The sequence below is a fragment of the Lycorma delicatula genome, chromosome 1 (genome assembly GCF_047948215.1).
Source record: "Lycorma delicatula isolate Av1 chromosome 1, ASM4794821v1, whole genome shotgun sequence".
In the NCBI taxonomy this organism is placed as follows: Eukaryota; Metazoa; Arthropoda; class Insecta; order Hemiptera; family Fulgoridae; genus Lycorma; species Lycorma delicatula.
The window spans coordinates 278629103-278655831 of record NC_134455.1 but is presented as its reverse complement, the minus strand read 5'-3'; the positions used below and the strand labels follow the sequence as shown (position 1 = coordinate 278655831).

At 33.4% G+C, this 26729-nt stretch overlaps 1 protein-coding gene across 1 annotated transcript in view; it reads left to right on the top strand.

Annotated features, from left to right (window-relative positions):
• Nucleotides 1-319: 319 nt before the first annotated feature.
• The window catches only part of LOC142332122 (fatty-acid amide hydrolase 2), a 138071-nt gene continuing 111661 nt past the window's right edge, over nt 320-26729 (top strand). The window contains exon 1 of the mRNA XM_075378386.1: nt 320-492. Coding sequence (XP_075234501.1) covers nt 472-492 — 21 coding nt within the window. The 5' untranslated portion in view covers nt 320-471. The remainder of the gene's footprint in view (nt 493-26729) is intronic.

Genomic DNA, 26729 nt, shown 5'->3' with positions numbered 1-26729 from the left:
TTAAATAATTGTTAATTTTTTAATCAAAATGTTATATTTAGCAAATCAATAATAGAATTTCTTCCATATACCGTAAATTTATCTGCGTTTAATTTATGAATTTAAGTATATGGTTTGAAATTATGCGACTATTCCGGACATAACATAATTTTTTTATTTACACAGGTAATACCGATACAGTATATCATAAAAAAAAGGAGAATAAAATAAGTTGTTTATTGCTTTAAAGTAATGTTGTTGAGGAAGTGCGTATTGCATAGAGAAAGTTAAGATTTCTGAAGACGACATGGATACGGAGTGGGTCAGTCAGTCCTATTCTGTTCATTAGAAGTGCGGGCCAAACCACACGTGTCGGAGCAACGCAGCGGACTAGCATCACTGTAGCTTGATATCAGCCAATGGACAGTAGATGCCTCAACTGTTTATTGAACGCGAGGTTTGAATTATTTTTTCCTATTGTCTGCCGTGAAAATGGGAAAAAGTTTATTAAATGTCAGTAATCCATAGATTTTGTTTCTAATATAAATATATTTTTTAACACACATAGAGAGTATATTTAATTTTAGTCAATCTAGCGATAGGGTAAATTAATTTTTTTGGTGTTATGGTTTGCGGTATAATTTAATGGTTTGCGGTGTGTGATAATATTAAGTTATATATAAGCAATTCAAATTTGTAAATATTTTTAAGTTAAAGTTATTTTAAGTTTAAGTTATTTTTAAGTCAAACCTACATTTTTTGCCGCTGTAGTTAGTATTGTAACTTGTAACGTACAGTTTGAGAAATCATGTGACATTTTAGTTAAATGTAAGAGTGGTTAATAGTTTTTTAATACAGCCTTGATAAACATAATGCTAATTTTACCGGTGTAGTTTGTTCATAGGATTCGATTAAAGTATTGTTTAGGAATAATTGTAAAAAGGATAGATGAGACCGACTGACGAGTAGTGATTAAGGTTATTATAACCTCAGTCTGGTTTGAGATATTATAATTTCTAAAGAAATTTAACTAAAATAAATAATGTATCATTAATGAAGAATTATTTGAAATTATTTTGTAAAAATAGTTGCTTTTAGTTATTTTCTTGTACAATATTTATTTCTGTTTGTACTGATAGGTTATTCTGGTTCTAGATTCATGTTTTTGCTGGTGCATACCACTTTAATCATATTGAAACTGAAATTGGAAATCTGAAAGAAATATGAAAAATTACTTTGCATAAACTGCATATATATATGCAGTTATATATATATATATATATGCAGTTATATATATATATATATATATATATATGTTTATTAAATTTGAAAATAACGAAATAATTGAATGAAAAAAATTTAACTGTTAAAGATTGTAGATTAAACATTTTATTTTTTAATGGGTACCTTTTTTTATTTTATATGATTTATTATTTATAAACACTGGCTGAACTAACTTCTACAGTACTTGCGCTTTCTGAACAATCAACGATAAAGTTTCTCAAACCTAAAACTCTTCTCTCGTATCTTTTTGGAGGTTAATATTAATCTAATAGAATTCTATTTCTGTTATGATACTGAACTGCTGAAAAAATTATTGTACTCTTTATCATTAAAGAATACTACTCTCTTACGCCGTATTAGATTTGTAGTTATCGAAATGGATGGTCATGATGTATGCCAGCTTTCCTGAAATCTCACAGACACTAACTCAAATAAAAAAAGGCGAACACACCTACACGTTAGAAAACTTTAATAAGATACAAATATAATGTTGTTTTCTGAGCAATTGACATGCTCAGTGATGGCGTCTGATTCTGCAGTAAACCAATTCTTTCTAGTTTTGGGTAAATTTTGTTGTAAGGCTATGTAGTATGGTTAAAAAATTAATCTTAGAATAGTAAAACTATTGCGAGTTAGTTAAATTAAAAAAAGATTTGATGTGTCTTAATGCGATTTTACAGTTTGAAACATCTATTCTATAACGTGCTCGTGGGCTTAGAGCTGTGTGTTCATCATACCATATTGAGTTTTATTAATCATGTACCGCAGTACAACAAAAATGTTTCATTAATAAAATTGGGACTTTTGATAATGAATGTTTTAATTTTTTGTATGGTGCTTAAAAGGCACTCATTGCTGAGTTATCTGAAAATAGGTTAAATTTATTTATTTTTATTTTTTAAATGTGTATTCAGTTTTTACGAGAAATAAATTATTATTTATTTATATTTTATAGTAAATCATTTTTTTTAGTAGATACGTTTTTATCGGAGGAAGGGAAACTTTTTTTAGGCATCGTTTGGTCTCATACCCAATAGCAGTGAGGGACCTCCCTTGCGAGCCTAACCATTAAAATCATAAAATCCTTCCTCTGCAACATGGGATGCCGGACCGACCTTACGGTATTGTCACAGCACTCCAAGTGTCTTGTCTCAATCCAGGCCTCCATTGTGACCCCCATACCTCGACCTTGTCTGGATCCTGCCGCTTTTATTTTTTAAATTGTTTTTTTATTATTTAAAAAAAATTTTTTTTTAATAATTTTTTAAATTTGTATATATATATTTTTTTTTTTTTTTGAAGCGTTAAGGTCTTCTTTGACCGCGATGAACCTTGGGTTGATGAGTTTCATCTTTCTTGCTTCCTAGATTTTCTTCAAGGCTTACTACTAGCCTTCTTCTGTTCGTCAGTCCACTTTAAATCCGTCTCGTGTATCTGTCTTTGTTCTTTAAATTGTTTTCAACTCTCTATATTTTTCCTGAAAACATCCCTGTCAGCTAATTCTTCTTCTAGGATATCAATTTCTACCAGATCACTTCTGATTTCCTTAACCCAATTTGTTGTGTTTCTGACTTTCATAAGATGATCAAAAATCAATGTCGTCAGCCTGTTTGTGTCCATCCTCTTTAGGTGTCTATACAATTTAGCTCTCCGTTTTCTTGCCGTCGTTGTGAAGGTTTCACTTTTCTTATACAGTTCCTTGTTGCTCCGTAGTCACCATTCTCCTTTGTTTTTCCGTGGTCCTAAAATTTCCCGTAGTATTCTTCGTTCCCGCTTTTCGATTTCCTTGATATCCCCTCTTCTGTTCATGTATAAACATTCTACGGCGTATAATCCTTCTGGCTTGACAATGTCATATCTTCGTTTGTACGGATGTACTGTTTTTGTTGTACCGGTTCTAGGTTATTCCGTAGGCATTTTCCATTTTCTTAATCCGTGTTTGTATTGCCGTTTTATCCAGTCCGTTTGGTTGAATCCATTCTCCAAGATGCTTAAAGCTGTTGACCCTATTAATCTTGCTGTATCTTCTTTCTAGATATTTTTCATTTTTGTATTTCTATTACATATATTCCGTTTTTTCGAATGAGATTTGTAGTCCAGTTTCTTTTGCCGTTTCTTGTAATTTCAGTTATAACCCGTGCGTCTTCTAGGTTTGATGTTCAGAAGTGCTATGTTATCCGCAAATGCCAAACAGTCTACTGTTGGTTGTTTTTTCGGTTCCAGTCGTATTTCTTCAATATTCTCTTTTTATAGTGTTTCTCCATTTCCTGATGATTTTTTTTAGTACAATGTTAAAAAGCGTTGGTGATAGTCCCTCCCCTTGCCTAACTCCTGTCTTGATGCTGAAGGCTTCCGATATTTTCCCCATGAATTTAACTTTGGAGGTTTTACCTGTTAAAGTTTGTTCCGTAATTTTACGGGTCTTTCTGTTTATGCCAAATTCTTTTAAAATTTTAAATGATTTTTGTCTATCTATGGAGTCTTTCTTAAAGTCCATGAATGTTACTACTGTATTTTTCTGGTTATCGCTCTAAGCCTTTTAATGCTTTTAAGGTTGAAAATTTGTTCGGCACACGATCTACCCTTCCTAAATCCAGCGTGGTATTCACCGATTAGTTGATCCGTTGGTTCGTTAATTTTATATTGGAGGGCCTTTGATAAAATTTTGTATGCCACTGGGAGGAGGGAGATTCCCTTATAATTATTGCTGTCTGTGTTTTGTCTCCCTTCTTATGCTGAGGGTGCATGAGAGCGCTTATCATTCTTCCGGGATCTTTTCAGTTTTCCAAATTTCTTAGTACATTTGTTACATCTTCTTTACTTTTCCCTTCTCCCCGTTTCAACATTTCCGATATTTTTCCATCTTCTGCAGGTGCTTTATTGTTTTTCAGTGTCTCAATGATCTGTTCTATCTCCTGTTCTGTGGGGGATTCTGAGTCTGAGTTTACTATTAGTTACGAAATTTAATAATTCTTTAGGGGTTTTGAAATTTAATATATTTAAAAAATATTTAGCTAGAATATCGTAATTTTCTTTATTATTTAAGGCTAGTTCACCGTTATCCTTTTTAAAACATAGTCCTGCTGGTTGGTATCCTTGGAGTTCTTCTATGAAGGTCCCTAGTGTTGTACTGCTTGAAGTCTTTTTCCATCTTTTCTAATTTAGCGATGACATGCTGCCTCTTGATTCTTTTGATGGTTTTCTCCGTATCTTAAAATTGTTCCAATTTTCTTCCGTTTTATGGGAGTTCCATCGTTTCCATGCTTCCGCCCTTTTATTTAGCGCTTTGTCGCACTTATCGTTCCACCATCTGCTCTTGGGCTTTCTTTTAGGTTCTGCAATTCCTTCCGTTGCTTTTTTTAAATAGTGTCTTGGATCTCATTCCAGCCCGTTCCTAATTCTGATTTGTTTATTCTTTTTAAATATTCTTCTTCTTCTTCTTTATGAGTGAGGGCTTCTGTATTTATTCTGGGATTTTAAGTGGTTAAGATTTGGGGTTATTGGAGTGAAATTTTACTTTAATTATTGTTAATTAGTGATCTGATCTAATTTTAGTCCTTTTTTTAACTCTGGTGTTCATTATTTCCTTTTGATTTTTCCTGGTTATAGCGACATGGTCTATTTGAAATTCTCCGATTTTTGTATTAGGTGGGACCCATGTCTTCTTCTTCTTGACCGTATTTTTAAAGTACGTTGTCATCAGTTTAAGATTAAAGATTTCGCAGACGGTGATGAGTCTTTCTCCGTTTTTGTTTGTTCTTCTACTGTTTTGTCTTAGTTTTTAGTTCGAAGTATCGAAGCACAAGGGTCTAGGCTCCCCAGAATTCGAAGGCTTAGTTGCACCGCGTACGGTGAGGAATTCTCCTTTAAGATTATCCCTGGGGTCGTTATCAGATTGATTGATTTTTCCATCGTGCCTAAGGGTTGAGTTGGAAGGGTAAGTTGATTTGGGAGGGTGCGTTTCCTCGTATCCTCAAAGCAAACTGTATAGTAACACTCAGAGTACTTCCACTTTAGTTCAGAGAGGTCCTACGCCCCTCTCATATCCAGGCGCACCACAAGGAGGCTTGAACGTTAGTTTAATTCCCTAATAAAACCCAAGAATAATAGAATTACCATTTTAAGTTCCGGAAGATTGACACTCATGTATATATATATATATATATATATATATATATATATATATATATTATTATTATTATTATTATTATTATTATTATGCTTTTACGGCCAACAGGGGACCACTTAAGTCAATTTTAGTTGGATCTTTTCTGAGAAAAGCGTGTTATTTTACTCTTCCGAGCTGCCCAGTATTTCTTCATCCGTTCAGATCTTGCTTTCTTTTCTTCATCCGTAAACACCCTCTTCGTTGTATTTTGTCGTTTGTCTGTCTTTTGTTTAAATCTAATGCTTTTGTCTTTTAGCTTTGTAATTTTTCCAGTTTTATTCTGTAGGTCAATCAGGGAAATTCCCAATTCTTTCATATCTTCTCTAATTTCTTTGATCCATCCTACTTCTAGCTTTTGGAACCAAAGCTTTTCAATGATATTTCTTGACAGTCTTGTTTCCGGTGTCCTTATGAGATGACCAAAGAAAGAGATTCTTTTTTTCCGCATAGTATCAGTAACAGGCTCTATTTCTCGATACACCACCTCATTTGGCACAATCCACCATTGGCCTTCTTTTTGGTGTTTTTTATTGATACACGTTCTGACAATTCTCCTCTCTATTTTCAGAATTTTTTCAATTCGGTTTTTCTGAGTGATTTTGAAAAGGGTCTCGCTTCCGTAGGTGACTACTGGCTGTACTACAGTTTTATAATGTTTAAGTTTTGTTTTAGCAGAAAGGCATTTTTTGTTATATGTTGACCAAGTTAATTTTTGGGATTTAATCATTTTATTTGTCCTGTTTTGCCATGTCACTTTTTCATTTAAATTATAAGTTATTATTTCCCCTAGATATTTAAATTGTTTTACTATTTTAATTTTCTGATTGTTTACCGTAATGTGCTCTATTACCAGAGGATCTATGGCCATTAGTTCAGTTTTTTCGAAAGAGATATGAAGCCCTATCTTTTGTGCTAGGTTTTGAAGGCTCATGATTTGTGTTTTGGCTTCTTGAATATTATTTGCTAAAAGAGCGAGGTCATCTGCAAATCCTAGGCAATTTAGTGTGATGGAGTTTTTCTTAGTACCCATTTTTATATTTTTGGGATTTATTTCATACCATTTTCTCATGACAAATTCGAGGGCGCAGTTAAAAAGGAGTGGTGAGAGGCGGTCTCCTTGCCTCAATCTAGTTTTTATGTAGAAGGGTTGAGAGAGTTCACCTCTGAATTTCACTCTGGACTGGGTATTGGTTAAAGTTAATTTTATCATGTTTACGAGTTTAGGGTGAAGGCCCAGGTTTCTCAGAATATTCAGCATGGATGGTCGGTGTATACAATCATAGGCTCTTTTAAAGTCGACGAAGGTGATTATTAGTTGTTTTTTCCGTCTTTTATATAAGTCCATCATAAGTTTTAGGGATATTATTTGCTCCGGGCAACCTCTCCATGGCCTAAATCCCCCTTGGTATTCCCCAAGTTCCAGTTCAAGTTGGTCTTTGCATCGGTTGTATATGATTCTCGACAGGATTTTGTATGTACAATCCAGGAGAGATATGCCTCTGTAGTTTTCTGGATTAGTTTTATCTCCTTTTTTATGTAATGGATGAATGAGGGCTGTGGTCCAGTGTTCTGGAAGTTTTTCTTCGTTCCATATTTTCACGAGGCATAGATGTAGGGAAGTTTTGACTGAATAAACTGATGAATGTTTCCAGAGTTCTGCGAAAAGCTGGTCTTCTCCGCTTGCTTTGTAGTTTTTTATTTCATTTAAGGCTGCGAGAACTTCTTGAATTGTTGGCGGGTTGATATTTACCGGTGAAGTTTTAACTGGAGTTTCAGTGTCAATCTCAAAAAGCTCTGGGGAGTCGTCACAGTTGAGGAGTCTATTGAAGGTTTCTGCCAAAATTTCAGCATTTTCTTTATTTTCTTTATTGTGGGCCATATTTCCTTTTTTTCCTCTCAGTATAAGGGTGGCTGGTTCATATCTTTGAAGAGCCTGACCAAAAATTTTATAATAGTCTCGGGAGTTAGTTTTCTTGGAACTTTCTTCTATTTGCTGAATCAAGTTTTTTTGGGCTTGTCGTTTGGTTCCTCTTATAATTTTCTGAGTTATTTTCCTTTGTTTGGTGAATTCATGGTTAGATTCTTCAGTTTTCTGGGTTTGGTGGTTGATCCAAGCCCGGTGTCGGTCTTTGAATGCTTTGTCACATTCTTCATTCCACCATTGGTGTTTTTTTCTTGGGTTTATAGGGGCTAGTTCTTCAGCTATTTCTTTCAGTTGGGATGTCAGTTCTTTTAAATTATTAGTTAATTAATTTTTTTTGTTGTTTCTTCAAAGATGGCATTGTTTATTAATTTATGTGGATCATAAGCTCTTTTGTTTTTAGGTTGGGATTTTTTCTTTTTATGCGGGGTGAATTTTATTTTAACTTTAATTAAGTAATGGTCCGATCCAGTATCTGTTCCTCTCAAGACTTTTACATTATAAATCTCCTTGTGATAATTCCAGTCCATGCAAACATGATCGAGTTGCCATTCTCCTTTTTTCCAATCTGGGTGTTTCCAAGTCTTCAATTTGTTTGGTTTTCTCATAAAATAGGTGGATTTTGAGATCATATTATGGTTTCTGCAAAATTCGACAAGTCTTTGGCCGTTCTTGTTAGTTTTCTTCTGGGCAGGCCATTTTCCGATAATATCACGATATCTTCGTTCTTTACCAAGTTGGGCATTAAAGTCCCCTATTAAAATCTTGGTGTGGGTCTTATTTATGTTGTTTGCAGTTTGGTCAAGAAGTTCCCAGAATTTGTCCATCTCTTCTCTATCTTTTTTAAGATTGTTGTATATATATATAAAGACTAGCTGTAGAGGCTTGCCTGCGGCACGCCCTCCGCACCTTCGCCCTCCGGGCGGGTTGCCATGGCAGTCGGCCTCTTGGAATGGGATTATTAGCTGTCCAAAATTGATTACCTCTTTTATAAAAATATTTTTTTTGAATGAGGAAAATTGATGTAATGAAAGTTAAATTAGAAATGTAACTCTAGAAATTCATACTAACCAATCGGGATTTTCCGCTAGTGATTGGTACATTCCGGTGCCTACTTTTTGGTTATAGTTCATTGTTTTAAACCTCGTTGTTCTAAAAACAGCAGTGCATACAATTAAGGCTCTGAATTAGGCACTCCTTAAGTTTGGAAGGAGTGCTCTATTCATATCTAATCTATCCGCCCAAACGGGCGCCGCGTAAGTGGTTATGCTTACGAAGATACCTCGGTACACCATGTACAAATGACAGCCCGTAATCGTTTCTAGCAATCCTCCTAAGCTTCTGAATCACAGAGACGGCATCCGCCGCTACATGCCTAATGTGGTTGCTGAACAGCAACTTTTCATCAAACAAAATGCCTAGGTTCTTATGAACTAGAATTTGGCTGATTACACAACCTTTATACTTAATACGGGAGTTACGACTGTATGATAATTTGTCTGCACCCTTGAGAAGCATAAACTTCGTCTTGGGCACAAAAATATTTAAATTTTGAATGTCCATCCAGCCCTCTGCGATTGACAAGACCGCCTGAGCCCGGTCTATCTGTGGTCATGAATTACCACGAACTAAAAGGAGACAGTCATCGGCAAAAGCCTGGGCCCCCCGCCATAACACCGACCGCTGCTTCACCCTTCGGAGCAGCTGGAAACAGAGTATCCAGGATCCCCTGGTAAGTCATATTAAAGTGTGGTCACGACCACCATACCCGCATCGAACACTGGACAGCACGTGCAATGGCTTTGGCCGATAACATGATTTTGCGAGCTGCTAGCGGCAATCCTAATAATGTTCTCTAGAGTAAGGAAGACGAAGTCTCCTTTGCTTGCGTCTCTGTGCTGCAGGAAACGATTGCACACGAACACCATGTGTTCCGCAGTGTCTTCCTCCTCACAGTAATCGCAATCCGCGGAGGGTCTTAAGCACACAGAGCGGAGGGTCGCGCGCACAAGTGTGCCGTGAAACATCCGAGATCGATAAGAAACTGGGTCAACTCGTACTCCAGTTCCCCATGTTTTAGGCACATCCCAACCCCGTAGGGGAAGACACCTGCCTAGTGACGTTCAGTCGTCCCACCACCCCCCTTCCTTGCCCTGTTGGGCTTTAACGGGAGTCGTCTATCGCCCTCTGACTTTTTATATCTTATAAGTAATAAGCCTGGCCTCTTTGGGAAGCCACCAATGCAAATTCCTCGGTAGACATATGCTTCGGTGATTTAATAACTCAGCTTATTGCCTTCGCTATAGGCGTCGCCCGGACATCTTGAATGTCCTACGTCGTCACCCTCTGAACTAGCTAACCGAGCTCGCGGAAGCGGGAACCCCGCGCCTAGTTCTACTTGTTATGAACCAATTTCGTGCATGTCTCGTAATTCAAGGAAAATAAAACAAAACATAACACCAAACATGCTGATCGAAATAACGAAATTTACTCCTAGTTCCCTCGGTGAAACTCAGTTTACGCTTTAATAAACCCCTAACATTGGTTAGTTATGGACTCCGGTCTACTCCACCAGGGAGAGGCGGATTGATCGCCTACTCCCACTCAGCTCCATCGCAGAGTCCCGCGTGACATTCACCACAATAAACCGTCGTCGAGATGCCGCTACACCTCACGGCTGCATGGTGTTCCATGCCCTTCGGCAGTACAGTCGTCGTTCCGCCATTAGCTTAACAAATGATACCTCTTAACTTACTAACCGTGGCTCGCTGCCAAAGCGCCTACCTTTGGCCAATCAGGTGTCTAGGCGGACCCTAGACATCTAGGTTCCTACCATCTACTAGATCCCTTCGGCCGTCCCGCGCAGGGCGAGGAAGCGAAGGAAGCCAGCAACAATCACCCAGTCTCTGCGAGTCCTCCAGTTGACCCGCAGATCAAAGAAGGAGTTAACTCTCTCAAGTTCCCTTACAACTCTGGTACGCTCAGCTTCGTACCGGGGACAGACATACAGGACATGGTCCACCGTATCATCGACCCTACAGTCCGGACACAAGCCGGAGTCAACCAACCTAAACTAAACCTAAACTATCCCTAAAAGTACCATGTCCTGAAAGAAATTGAGTAATATGCCGATTGGGGGAAACCCAGCTAATCGCTCGCAACTCTCTAACATTGGGAAAAATACCGTGCGTGTATCAACCAGTAGACGAATCGTTCTACCTAGCTTGCCAAGAGTCAAAACCTTGGTCTTCGATTTCTCGCATACGTCCAGATCTAAGAAGGCCGCCCTTCTTAGAAATATGCCGCTTGCTACGTTCCATAGCTAGAATGTCTATGGGTTTTATGCCGGCGATTATAGAGACTGCCTCTCGCGAGACAGTCCTGTAGCCGCCGACAGCAGCTAACAATAGAAGTTGCTGGGCTCGCTAAAGAATGTCCCTATAACATTGGAATTTTAAACGATGAGCCCAGATGGGCGCAGCTTACAACATTATGGCCTCACAGACACCTTTGTAAAGAATGCGCATGGTACGATAATTCAACCCCCAATCGGGATTAATGACTCTACGGACACCGAAGAAAGCATCAATGGCCTTCTTCGCTACAAACTGGAGGTGCTCCTTGAAGAGAAGTTTCTCATTAAGGGTAACACCCAGATACTTCTGAACGGTAACATACCTAATCGGAAGGCCGTCCATCACAACCCGCGGATGACAGGTTGCAGCCAGACGACCCTTCAAGAACATCATAGTGATTTTCTCCGCACTGAAAACCATCTTACGCTGAAGACTCCACAACCTTACCACCTTACATGCCTGCGTCGCTCTGAGCTCGATCTCGGCGCGCCAATTGCCCTCGACCAGCAGCAGCCATCGTCGGCATAAGCCACGATGCGACAGCCGCTGGGTGTACGCAATCGCATGATAGAATCGAACTCAACGACGCAGACGAGTGGACCTAGAACACTGCCCTTTGGACAACCTTTACACAGGGTCTTCCCTACCTCCTAACTGCTGTCACGGAGGACAACAGTTCTGTTGTTGAAATAACTCGAGAGAGTTCTAATCTCATTTAGCGTACAACCACGCTACTGCAGTTGAAATAAGGCAGAGGGCCACCACATGTTGTTGAAGCCCCGGATATGTTTAAAAGACCACCGAATACATACTTGCACTCGCTGGCTGAAGCGAATCCATAACCCTAAGAAGCGCGTCCTCAGTGCTCTTGCCAGGGCGGAAACCATACTGGTTGTCCATCAGAATATGGTTATAATGTAGCCTGCTATTGATGCGGTGGTAGAGAACCTTATCGAAAACCTTACCTACTTCAGGCAAGGGCGTCAGAGGACGGTAAGAGGAGCTGATTGTGGGATCCTTGTCGCCACCTTTGAAGAGCAACTTCAAAACACGTTTTCAACATCCTGAGAAGTACCCAGCAAACAGCAACCTATTGAAAACCCTAGTCAATGAGCCAAGAATCACAGGCAGGGTGTGCACAAGGAGTTCCACCGTAATAACATCATATCCGGGGGCTTTAATCCTAGCCAGGCTACAAATTACATGTCGGACTTCCACCTCAGTAATTTCTGAAGACATAATGTCAGAGCGAAAACCTGCAACTTCCTTCGGACATGTCGATGATACGAGGTCTCACCAATCTCGGTATCATCTGGAAGTAGATCGTCCATCAGATGAGTGAGAACAGGATCTTTATCTATAACACCATCTTGGGTCGAGAGAGGCGAAAAAAGAATGTCGCCACAAAAGCTATCACCTTTACCAGGCGAGGAAGAATGGTGTTCTTCGCTCCTGCGCTGACCCCGCCGGGAAGCGTGATGAGCTCAAACAAGTAGTTCAGGTCCTCCTGGACTACTTTTGCCAGCGGGGCAGAACTGCCAGGTCTGACTTTCCCTTTCTTGAAAGCCTCGACTGCAGGGGACCGCACCTGGGTGGGTGCCCCCGTGTCCATCGCGTCGCTTACCACGTCCTCAGAGGAGCTCGTCGACGGCATCGGTTCAGGCTTCCTTTTCCGCCTGGACTTGCGGACCTCCTGGAATTTGGTCATGGCCGAAGATTCCCTAAACCTAGCACTAAACAATCTAACGAGATTCTCGTTGTCTTCCTTCTACGCAACTAAGTTGGGCAAGTCCACAAATGTGACAACTGCCCGCAGCGAGACGGCAGCTGGAGACCTTAATATTCTCCTGTCACTCTTCGTATCTCTTGGCCGCTGCTGAATTGATTAGATGCAATACGTCCAACGTACGGCAAAAAACCACGGATAACAGCCCTCGGTCTGAAAAGAGCGCGAGTAAACTAAAGGGCGCTACCCTTTCTCGTTACGGAGACTAACGACCAGCAGTCGTTGGTCATCTTTCAGCCGCGATGCAGCGTGTACGCATTGCACAAAACCACACCAGTCACTTTCCGAAGAAATAGCTATGAAGAGTCTAAAATATATCAGTGCTGACTGAGTCCAGTTTGATCACCAGTTATGCCTTGACACTGCTGGAAGGTAAACACACGACCAGCAGACAAAAAATCACCGATAATCAACAGAAAGCCACAGAACTTTGGCAACGCATTCAAGGAGACCAAAGTTACTGGTAGGAAGAGTAGTCCGTTTGCTTTTCATTTGAAATAATCAGCAACTACTTAAATAAGAATATTTGTTCCTTTTATTTCCTTTGTCAGCTTTTTCAAGCGACCTTATAGTTGCCATAATTATAGTATTAACTATAGCTATTTGTTTAGTATTATTTATGGCTATTGGCTGTTTGTTATATAGTATTAACAATTTAAGCAGGTTGTTTTCACATCACATAGTTTTACAATAATTTAATGATTGATAATTTATTGTTTATTAACTTCACAATAATTAATTGTCCTGCCACTGTAAATCTTACCCCTTTGGAAACGTGTAAAAATTTTACGGTAGGCCTAAAAATTGAACAGGTTTTTTGTGTAAATTGTTTAATTCTAAATACTTAAAAAATAATTCTTACTTATTTTATTTTCACGATTTTACTCCAAAGAAATTTTAATTTAATAAGTATTATGTTCTTTCTCGTTCTCGCGATCTCAAAAAAAAAAAAAATTCCAGAGAGAGAGAGAGAGAACGAGCAGTACACCTATATTTAACCTTACGCACTTAGATTATTTGAAAAAATTATGACGGAATTTTTTCAAACATATTAAGTTAATATTTATAAACTTTTAATGAAAGATAAATTAACTTTTAAAATTTACGCTGATTCATCTTGCAATTGTCATCTGGACAATTTATGCAAGTCATAATTTTACCTAAGCTTCTAACATGAAGTGGTATGCAAGGTTGAATATGTTATATCATGTAGAGACGTCGGTTAAATAATTTCTTTTCAAAACTGGCAGCATAGAATGCTTGCCTTTGTATGTGATTATTTGTATTAATAATTTGCTAGTTTTCTCAAAGCGTGAGTAGTCATGTGGCCAATCGTTTATGTCATCTAATATTATCCCCTATACTAATTGACATCTGAGAGCATCCGGTAGAAAAAAACTTAGCTAAATTTCTTCCCAGTTTAGCAAAGGTAAACCTGGGATGATTGTCCATCACCGAAAAGAAAAGGAAAAAATTCTACTATTGCTGTGAAATAATCATAAATTTCTACTTCGGTTTACTATAGTAGCTAATTAAAAAATATTTCAATATGTTAGTTTTTTGTGTATATTTACTGTAATTTCTATACAATTATTCTTTGATAATGAATACTAACTGGAAAAATTCCCACTCATGATTGCAGTTTTTTCTTTATGTTTTATATCTTTATTTCATAATATTGGATATTTCGATTAGCTACAACAGTTTCAGTTTATGTTTGCTGGGTTGTAGATTGTTTTGGAGTAAGTTCATTGGGTATTTTATTGTTAATGTGTTATTTTTACGGTATTTTATTCACTCGTTCAAGTTCACGCAAAAATAAAAAATTGATCGAATACTGTTTGCTGCAAGTAAAATATGATCACGATCACTGAAATTGTTTTTTTTTAAAGTTGATTTAAAAATTGAAACGTTTTTAACATAAGGAAAAAAATTAGAAGAAATTAATTAAGTCTGTTAAATAAAAATTACAGGATTAAAAAAGTGTATGTATTTGCACGTTTTTACAAGTTGAAAAATGCGTTCTAAGAAATAATAATGTCCGTATCAAGGCTTCAAATTAATTTTGTTATAAGTTACGTAAGCCTAATAATACCTGTTGAGTAGAAATCACCTCGTTAAAAATTCGCCTGTCTTGTTATTAATTATAAAAGAAACATTATTTTATTTCTATTACACTTATGATGCCATATTTATTCACTCACGGAAAATGCGAAACATGTTTTTTACATGCGGAAGTCTGTATGTAGCCGGTCTAATTTGAATCGGTTGACTAATTAAAATTTAATTAACCTTGCCTGAAAACTACATCCCTATATAGTTTAACGATCTATTTTGTGAAAATATGTTGTTAGATGTTGAAAGAAAATACCTTATCAATTTCATTAGGCTAATTAATACCATAAATCGTTAAATTCTTAAAAAATAAACCGTAATATGGCCATATAATTTAAATGTTGATGCGAATTTGCCGTTTGTCACTAGGAAGTTATGCTTCCGATAGAAACTAATAAAACGTAAACTAATAAATCCTAAGTAAAAGTAAAAGAGTGTGATTTTTTAATTAAAATAAGAAAAAAGAAATTAGAGTTATTAGCCTTTTCAATCAAGAATTAATAAATAATACATTTTATACCTACTAAGAGGGTAAAAACAAATAAAAGAAAATTATTATCTACACAAAATGTTACAAATAATTATTTAACTTTATAAATTCTTTGGATTTTTATTTAAATAAAAACTTTTTTTCTTCTTTTACGCATGTTAGAAAGCTTTTTTTTTAAACGATCACAATTTCTTCAATAATGTGTTAACTAGTTATATTATGGTAATTAATAATGATCATTTTTGTTTAGCTGGTTTCTTCTTTTAAATAATGTACAATTAATAAATTATTCTTTTGATTTTAATAATCAAATATTATTTATTTACAGAGTAACAGGTTTACATCCTCTTACTGTTACTAGATGAATAATAAATGAATTTGTAGCGTGTGAGAATTCATGCCTGACTGGAATTCGAACCCGGGACCTCTGGATGAAGATATAATAATAATTATTTCATATATATATATATATGACATCGTGTATATATATATATATATATATATTTATATGACATCTTTATTTCCATGGCTTTGTTTTATATTAAATAATTTTATATAAATTAACCGTTTGAAAGTGTTTAAATCTATTTCTAACTCCAACTTGGAGAAATTTTACCAAAGTATTGTAATTTTTGTAAAATTTACAAAACTCTTTATTTGCTATTTTATTAGTAGAATATACGTTTTTTATTGTTAAAGTAAGCCTATTAATTTTGTACCATCTGTTAATATTATTTAAATCGGTTTGAATTTTATTAGTTGCTTTATTTATATTTTCAGCTTCCAGATAAACTCTTATATCCTCGACAAATAACCAAAATTTTTGTTTATATAATTTATGTGTAAGATAAATAGCTAAACTCTTAAATATGTTCGCTATGGGTTCACGAAGCATTTTTTAATTAACAAAGGTATTATTTATATCGTCCTGCTTTTTCCTTGTAATAGTTACAGGCCATATAATATTGACCTTACTCAATTTGTTTTTACAGGCGTTATTATGTATTTTATACTTTCTCCAATCTTTGGTATCATCGGTGAAAACCATTTCTCTATAAATGATAACTTTAATATATCTCATTTTGTTTAATGCACTTTATGCGAAAAGGATATATTTTCTCTCCATTTTATTCACAATTCTTTTTCGTTTATTTTAGAACATGAACAATTTTCTTCATCCTGTCATGAAAAGGAATCTGATAATAATCTATCATGACAAGGTTTTTAAACTGAATTCTTTTCGGTTCGTATTCTGTCACATACTTTATATATATATATATATATATATATATATATATATATATATATATATATATATATATAATATATGTATTATATTTAAATTATTTTTTTTATCGATTTTACAATCGAGTACATAATTAAAATTGTTTCATGTTCTGAAATTTGCTCATGTATTTTCTTAATCTTAAACATATTTTTATCATTATTTCAATTAGTAAATCAGAATTATTCCCTTTTAGATGCAACATTTTTTTGCTGCACGAATTCTTTTGTAATTAACCGATATTAAAATGTCCTGTTATTCCTAGTTTTCTTTAACAATTACTCCTTAACACAACTTGCAACAATGATCTAAAATATGTGCTTCATTCAAACTCTGTGAACCATATAGAATTGCTAGTTTATAACTGATTTTATTTATCTACAATACTTATAAAATAATTTACAATATAAATTATAATAATTTTGCAATAGTGCATAATTCTAAGTGCTCAAAATTATTCAACAAGTCTTGTACATTAGAATAAACTTCACTGAAAATGTTTTGTTGCTGTTTAATAGTAAATGTCTCCGATATTCTTGTATTCTCTTAAGGCTGGATAGTTTTACTACTTGCGTAATATTTATAATCACTTAATTTAATTCGTCAGTTTTGTTTAAGAAGTCTTCAGCAAAATTTTTCTCTTCCTAACAATTCCCAAAAAGCATCTTTCTGTAATTTTTAGCTACGTGATTAATATTCCAGCACGTATATAAATGATTCAATTCGATATCCTCAAAGCGATCTACCTCCATCCCAATATGATTATCGTTTCTTCTTTACTAAGCAATTTAGAAAAGCTTACCTCAATTAATTATTATATCTGTACAATTGTTGGCATTATTGATTATAGTTCTTGATTTTTTTTTGCTACTTCTATCAACTTTTAATCTACCAGTTTCTTAATGAGGAACTTTAATCAGCTCTTCATCTTGTCTTTTAAAACTTTTAGTTAATTACTTCTTTACTCGTATCCTTCATCTAAGTCAATTATTTTAATAATAGGATCTTTTCATCTTTCGTTGTTAATTCATCCTCGATTTTTTTCTTTCACTTCTTTGATCATGCATTTTTCATTTTTTTTTACATTTGATGTCCATTTTTTTTTTCAGCACTTCTGAAACTTTCACAAGAACCATTAACGGATTCATTTTTAGGCATAGCTTGCTTTGGCTACATATTTCTACTGCTTGAACAAATTTTTCCTATGCCATTAATTTAACTGCTTACCTCCATGACTAACAATTTTAAGTCATAATATTTTACTGTTAAATCTGTTTTAAATATCTATTTATTCGTTAAAAATATTAATATTTATCATTATATTTTTCAAAATTTTATTTTTCTATTTTCATAATTGCTGTAAGTTCGTATGTAGTTATTATATGTATTTTTCATTATTACTGTTCTAAAATTCACGTAGGTTCACGTAGCTTCACGTAGGTTAGCTAAATCATTAAAATCAGTTAACTCAAAAAATCAGAGACTCTATTATAAAAAAAGCCGGTAATGTAGTGAGTGTGCATTTAAATTCATTTGATTGTATTTAAGTTTTTTAATTTTAATTTTTGAAGCCAAGATTTTCAACAAAAGAAAGCAATAACCAAAATGGTTAATTTTAGTATATTAGCATCAGAATTTCGAAAGATATTTCTTCGACTTTTTGAAAATTTGAGGGATCATGCATTAGGAGACTTTTTTGGAATGGTTAGAATATTTACTAAAACTAATTTTAATAAATTTAAATAAAAATTTAAAAAAATTTGTTTTTCTTTTTTTTTAAATTTGGGAGTTCCCCATCAGGGGAGGGGTATTAAGTTATTTTAGTGATTATTGTTTAACAAAATACGTTTTCAACATTAAAAATTTGAAATTTTTATATTTTTCATTTTAGGTCCTCCCATACTCAAGAGAAAGAACTAGGGTAAAATAAATTTTTTGGAAAATATTGCTATGTAGAGATAACAAATTTAAAAAAGGACTTTTTAAAATTAAAAAAAAAATTTTTAAATAATACGATACAGCCATAATTCTAAATAAACAAAGTTGTAATTTTCTTGGTGTGAGGTGAAAATATTTGGCTACTTTTCTTTCAAGAAATACTAAATAATACTAAAGAGCTGTCAAAAAATTAATATTTTTACATTTTAAATACAATGGGTAACTTGCGAGATGGATTTAAATCTAAAATAATTTTTTTTAAACATTAAAGAAAAATGTTTTGTTACCACAGACTGTTGGAGTGGGATGGGTAAACGTTTTATAATAGTTCTAAGGCTTATTTGTGCAGAAAATATAGCGGCAAAAACTCCCATCAACTCATTTTTCTGAAGAATGATATAACTACACATAGAAAAAAAAATTATATAAAGTAATTTTTTGGGTAGGGATGAATATTATATAAACATTTTTTGTAATTTGAGGTCTCAATTAAAAAAAATCAACTTTTTTAAGAAAAACCTTTTGCTAAAGTTCTTCAGTAAAGATTTGAAATTGTATTTATTCAACTTAGAAAATAGTCAAACCGGATGATAACCTCATACATGTAGAATCTTAGAATGTTGTGTCAATATAGAGGAGGATAATGAACATTCTTTAAAATATAAAACGATTCTTTATGTCAGTCATTGTGTGAATCAACATAACAGTCTAATTTCAATATCAAGTGAATCAACTGAAACAGTTGAATTTGTAAGAGAATCTGGAGAAACTTTATACTATCATTTTATTTTGTAGAGAAAACATTCATCGCTATCAACTAGCTAAGCTGCTTTGATTTAACTGTCTTCTTTCTTGAAGACTGGTAAAATGAATGAATAATAAAATAAATTTTTATTCCAACAGAATGGAATAACATTATTATTTTTGCTTGCTGGTTAGAAATGCACTCAAGCAAAGGCTTCCTTATCGTCTGGTTTGATAGAGGATAACTATTTATTGGCAATGGAGTGCAGGTCTCACGTCACTGGATACGTTCTGAGGAAGAATAAAGAGGAACAGTTTTTTCTGTGAAAGTTCATATTTAAAATTTGCGTGAAAGGAAGTACTGCTATGATCAAGTTGGAAATGATTTAACAAACTTGGGTAGAAACAGAATATTTACTGTGGGCCGTGCTGCAATAACTCTCATCTAGACACTTAATAATGCAAATGATAATGCATTTTTTACATTTTTGCCTATGCACCTGAGTATTATTTATTTCTTTATTTCTTTAAGAAAAAAAAGTTCTATGCTGTGACTTTTTATATCTTTTTGTATGTACAATTATGAGGTATATAAAACAGAACATTATATGTTTTGATTACTATTTTATAATAAAATTGTTTAATACATTTTCTCTGAGTGTTTATATAAATATTTATATATATATATATATATATATATATATGATATTTTAAAAGATTTCTGGGGGAGTTATAGAGTGGAGGGTACAAAATCTTTTATTCAGGTGGAGAAAGGAGTGGTGAATATGGAGTGGGAATTTTGCTGTGCCCACAGATGAGAGACAGTGTAGAAAGAGTAAGATTTCTCGATGAAAGAATATTGTTGTTGAGACTGAAGGGCAAAGGAAAAGATCTAGTGATAATACAAGTGCATATGCCAACAAGCCAACATTAAGATGAAAGACTGAAGAATGCTGTAATAAGATTCAGGCACTGATAGATGGGGAAAGAAGAGGAACTTGCATTATAGTGATGGGAGATTGGAATGCGATGGTAGGAGAAGGATCAGAGGGAAATATTGTGGGAAACTTTGGGTTAGGTATAAGAAATGCAAGAGGGGCAAGATTGGTGGATTTCTGTAAGGAGAATTCTTTGGTAATTGGTAATACACTATTCCAAGCCCACAAGGGATGCCGATACACATGGACATCAAGAATAAATGGAGAGAGGTACCAGATAGATTACTTTATGATAGAAAACAGGTATAGAAATTGTTTAGGAAATTCAAAAGCACCTATCCAGATGCAGATATAAATTTGGACTGTAATCTTGTGGTGGAAGAGTTACGAATGAGGATGAAAAGAGTGAACAAAGGAAAAAGAGTAGAGAGGTTAAATAGGGATGTACTAAAAGATGAAGACAAAAGGGAAAGGCTAAAGGAGAATTATTTGGTAAATAGACAGAGAAGGAAAGAGGACACAGATCCAAACACATGATGGATATATATATGAAGGAGGATATAATAAATGCCATCAAAGATACTGGGGGTAAAAAGCAGACTAGGAGGATAAAGAAAGAATCAGTTGCAGATGTGATGGTGGATAAAATGGATGAGAGAAGAAAGTGGAAGAATGTCAGAACAGAAGAGCATAAGAAGATGTACAGGAAATTAAATAATGAATTATATGAAATGAGATTTATATGTGGTCTTCAAAGATCTGGAGAAGGCATTGGAGAGGGAGGAATGGGATAAATTGCTGAGAATCTTAAAGGAAAAAGGAGTCGCTTGGAAGGGAAAGGAGACTAATAAGAAATCTGTACTTGTCACAGAAGATGAAAATAAAGATTGGGAATGAGTTGTCAGAGGAAAGCAGACTTGGGAGAGGGGTGTGGCAGGGATGTTGCATGTCACCGACTCTGTTCAACTGTTACCTAGAAGCGATAATTGAAAAGAGTCTAACTGGTAATAAGGGTGAAAATAATTGGAGGAGGAAGATAGAGTGTGTTAGGTTCACTGATGACATGGCAGTGTTGGAGAGAGTACATGATGAATGAAATGTTGAGAAGAATCAATCAAACATGCAAGGAGTATGGGATGAAGATAAATACAAAGAAGACAAAAAGCATGATAATTAGCAAATCAGTCAAAAGGGCAACGATTAGGACTGGGGGAAATAAAGTTGAGCAAGTGGCATCCTTCAAGTAGCTTGGGTGCATCATTAAGGAAGATATGAAGTGTGATCAGGAAGTTAAAGTATGAATTTCTAGAGCAAAGGAAGCATTCAGCAAAATGAGGAGAGTGCTATGTAGCAAAATAGATCTGCGACTAAGGAAAAAAACTTGCGATATGTTTTGTGTGGAGTGTGGCCCTTTATGGGGCAGAGACATGGACTATTAGGAAGGGAGAGGAAAGAAGAATGGAGGTCTTTGAAATGTGGGTTTGGAGGAGGATAGAAAAGATCAGCTGGACGGAGAGAATTTGGAATGAGGAGATGCTCCGTAGAGTAGGAGAAGAGAGGGCCGATTATTGAAATGATAAAAAGAAGAAAATGCAGTTGTTTGAGACACTGGCTGAGACGTGACTGCCTGTTGGGGACGGCATTGGAAGGATTTGTAACGGGCAGGAAAGCAAGAGGTCGGAGATGAATGAAAATGATAGACAATATAAAAATGGAAGCAATTTACTTTAAAATGATACGGGTGGCACAGAATCGAGCAGATTGGAAGGCGGCCATGTGAAAACCTGCTTTTGGGCAGAACACTTATTATACTTATTATGCTGGCATAAGACTTAATTTTACAATTTAGTAGATATTTGAGGAAATCAGGAAATTCGTGTTTTGTGTGTGTGTGTGGGGGGGGGGGGTATGTGTGTATATGTATATTCAGAGCCTCCTACGAAGGAACGGAGAAACTTTCAGGACTGTTCTAATGGTGAAATTAATGAAAAATTCTTTTATTCCTACAAAGATGATTTCAATTAAATTTTAACTCCAAAGATTCAACAGAGAAAAGCAAAAGCTTTGATTTAATGGAGTAAATAGTTTTTTATCTTGAAATTCATAAAATATAACTTTACTAACAATCCGTACCTTCTGTTTTAATACCTAAACTTTAAATAGGATTCTAAAGGAGAAAAGTATTTTAAAATGACTACACTAACTGGCTAACGCCAGATAGAATCAGGTCAAAATTAATAAAACTAGTTAGTTAACTTGATTCCTCGTAAATCTGAAGAATCAGATTTTTTTAAGCTATTATTTCTGTTGTTGAATAAGAAACTGGATTATTATAACTGTTTTGTGAGTTGATAGTGTTTAAAAGCGTGAAAATATAAAATAATTATTTTCGCGTTTGAAATTTAGCATTTTTATTTATGAAACAAGTTACTTTTAATTTTAAATATACTTAGGCATTGTTTTATCACTTCTCAATTAAATTTTAAAATTAATGATTATACTAAATCGCATTGTGTTGCCAAAAGTGATATCACTTTATTCTTATAAACAATAAATATAGTTTATATAGTTAAAAAAAAAAAATCAATCTATAAATAATAATTAATATTTATCCATAAATAATTCTTTAAATATAAAAATCATGGCAGCTTTTAACTTTAATAACTTAAACTGCTAAAAATAAGTCCTCTAAATATTCAAAGTAAACTTATCAAAAACAAAACCTAATCAATTAAAAAATTCTAATAAACCACCATAAACAAAATATTCTAATCAACCAGGTTAGATTAAATTAAAACTTACGTTTCCATAAGAGACTGAGTAAAAAAAATTAACTTGTAGAAAAAGAATTATCACTCAAAAAATGAAAATGCTTAAGCATATTCATATAAATAAACACCAAAAAAAGATTACAACAAAAAACACAGCTTATCCTACATAAACATATATCACAAATAAAAATGTTAAATAAACTAAATAAACAATAAAAATAAATAAATAAAAAAAATCTAACAAAAGAAAGTTCATAATGAAGTATACGAAAGTTAAGTAAAAGAAAGTTAAGAATACGTTACTCACGAAGAACAACGTGTGAAATATTTCTTTTGAATGATCGAGTTAAGTTTACTTATATTTTTTTTTTTTTTTAGTTGGCCCTTTACTTTTTTTAGGTAGATCTCATAAGAAAGCTACCTATTGTAATTGGTACCATTATTCGACTAATTTTAACTATAGGTTTCATTGGTTTGAGGGTAGCAAAATATTCATTTTATATTTATATATATATATAATTTTTTTGTTTTACTTTTTGAGGGTATTGAAGCTGAAAAGGTTGAAAATCACTGTCTTAAGGTAATCAATAAAGGAATTTAATAAGGATGGAAATATAATGTCAGTTAAAATGAGATGACTTTAAATAAGATTTATGAGGCGTAGCATACAGCTAGATAAAGTGAAAGTTATGCAGTTAAAAGTAATGGTTAGTTAAGAGGAGTGCAAATGTTTAAATTAAACATGTGAAAGTTTAATTTAAAAATATAGATTAAATGTTTAAAATTTTACCTTTATTTAATAACTAAATAAATTACGGTTTTAACCGAGTACCCCCGGAAGTAGTTAATGATTTTATTCGTATTTTTCTTTTTTAAATTCTGTAACTCGAGAACGGCTGCACTGTTTTTTATGGAACAACTAGCTAACGACTCCTCTATATCACTGAGTGATTGGATGACACGTTTTTCATAAAGAAATGAAAAAAATATTTTCATATCAAATCGGAGAGCGCGTTATCGATTCAAACATTGCGATATGAAAATTTTTAATTAAATTTAAATAATTAAAAAAGTGAAAATTTTTTATTTAACTAGTAATAGAAAACGATCTTCGAAAGAAAACGATTGTTACAAAGGAAATTAGAATAAAGAATCAGAAGAAAATTAATTTCTCAAGGGATAAAAAAATTACTCTTTAAAAAATAATATATCAAAGCTCACAAATTATAATAATGTATTGAAAATATGAGTTAGTGTTAAGTGACGTACATAAAGTTTGAAAACAAAATTCTAAAACTTTTTGCAGTTTCATCACTTAAATGCATTTTTGGTGTAGCAGATTCCACCATCAAGCAATAGCATATTTTTTCACCCACTGTAAAGGAAAAATATTTTTTATCGTAAGTAGATGAGTAGAAATAAAATAGCAAATACAGACAACAGTCTGTATATCAATAACTTACAAATGTATGTACCGTACAAGATGATTTGATATCGGTATTATTTTACAGCATTTCAAATTAAAGAGATTTAATTTTTTGCGTGAATAAAACTTTGCTTCCTCAGTTTTATACCGTTATTTCATTTATGATTCGTAAAAGAGAAGAATCAACCGTTATTTTTAAAAGGGAACTAATTCACTTGCCAGCACAGCTTACTGGGTCTGGTACTGTGATGTTTGTGATGGTTATACTGAAGTAGGCTACATGCTTCGTTTTATTTTCACTTGTAAACAATGTTATGAAAAAAATAGAAGGAAATTTATAGCACATCCTGGGCTTTTAAAGTTTTCTAAATGTATTAATCACAGCGTATTTGAACCGTTATTCAGTGAACGTACTTTTGAACTTCTTTATCATTCAGTAAATCTAATATTAGAAAAATTAAAAATCTGATGATTCGTCGTTAATTTCACATACCTAGTTTAAGTGAATGGGGAACGAACATGATAATCGTACCTGTATTTTACAGCTTCATTATTGTTCAGATTTATTGAACAATTATAAATTGATTTCATTAATAACGTCGGATTAGGTCCGTAATTTGAATTTCTTTTTTTTTATTGATTCGTACAATATTTTAGAATTCTTCAAATATGAAGTGCAGCTCATTTTGATTCGTGATGCCTATGCAGCTGCTACCCGGCTTTCGTGTAATGAGTCTGTCTGTAATGTGTTATAACCGTAGATCGCCAGGGCAGGATGTTTCAGTAGGAATTGGCAACAGGAAGGCGGCCAGGAACGGTATAAAGAAGCCAATTATATTATAATTAGATAACCGGTTATATTATGATTAACTTCATAATATAGCTGGTTAGACCGGGTATCCAAATAACAAATTTTTGCATGGAAGGGTGCCACTAACCATCCACGCCGCTCCGACACACACGTATCGATTTAAAGATGAGGATCATTCTACTTATTCTGTTTAACTGGACTTTAATATACGTTATATTACATAAAAATTTACCGATATCAGAATTTACTTTTTATCGATTATCAGGATTCAATTCAAAAAAGTTTTATCCTAAATTGTTATTTTTTATCAAATAAATATTTTCTACTGTTTCCATTGACTTTCGTTTTAAAAAGATAACAATGTGTATTTATTTGGTGATACATTATTATATATCGGTCATTATTTGAATTATCATAGATAGTTATGACATATCTTTTTCTCAGTCAATAAAAAATTAATTTCTTTTTTTTTTGTAAAATAAATAGAATTGGAGAGTAAAACATTTCAACAATCGATATTCTGAAAATTATTACTGTTTTTTGTACACTGTTTGTTTTTGTAAAATGAGTATAACAAGTCTGAATTCGATATCTTAAAAGATTTTTTTTAAATTTATTATTTTTTTTATAAAAAAAATTTAATAGATTCAAAATGAAGCATTTTCAGAAATCTTTTTAATTAATATTTTTTATTCACTTTGATAAGTACAATAATTTTCTGAAGTTTGATATGACCTTTAAAAATATTCTCTAATGTCATTATTAACAACTAAGTTATATATTAATTACGTACCACAACCGACAATTTTTAATTCCGAGATCTGAAGAATGTGGCAATTTAAAGATGTTATTTTATTACCTAATAAGTAATTTTTGGAAAATCCCGTAAATCTAACAATAAAACCGCTGAAACTGAAGACACTGTGATACGTTTCCTTTGTTGTAGAACAGTGATAACTTATTTTAAATACTGGCAATCATTTGTGTTTTTCACTTACTTTTTTTGGTAAATTTATTATTTATTTTGGTAATTTTTTTCATTATTTCCAGCTGTATTAGTGATGGATTAATTTATAAAAATATTATTGAAAGTATATTCTCAACAAAAAAAAAAACCAAATTAATTTAATTTCGTATGTTTTCAATTCTTTTTTTTCTGTATCTAATTTTATCAGGAATAGTAGATGTATAGCTTATTCCATTTCTCCAGTTTAATAAAAAAATTTTTTTAGCTTCATGATATTTTTTGGAAAAGTTTAAGAGATATTTCCTCCATTTCAAAACCATCGTTTTAAACCGCCGTCTAGGAACTCTAGCAAATGATCTTCAGTGAAAAGCTTGATGCAATTTTTAACTATTAAAATTTACGCTAAATAAAGGATTTTTTTCTTGGTATTGTCTCTATTTTGTTATTCATACATAATTTTTCGATAGTGTTACTTATATCTTGTCAGAGATTAGTTTTAGTCCTGTACCTCTCTGTTAAATAAATTCCTTTTGTGTGTATCATAATTTTATTAGAGTTCAGTGTTAACAGTAAATTACAAAATTCACGCTTACCTTTTACTGAGAATGTAAAAGTTCCGAGTTTCAAACTATATATTATTAAAAAACATATTAGCAAGATTTAGTGGCACTTTTAACTTGATTTCATTTTGGGTGTGTTTATCTGTATATGTTTTTATAAAAAAAAAAGATAATATATTTAAAAAATTAA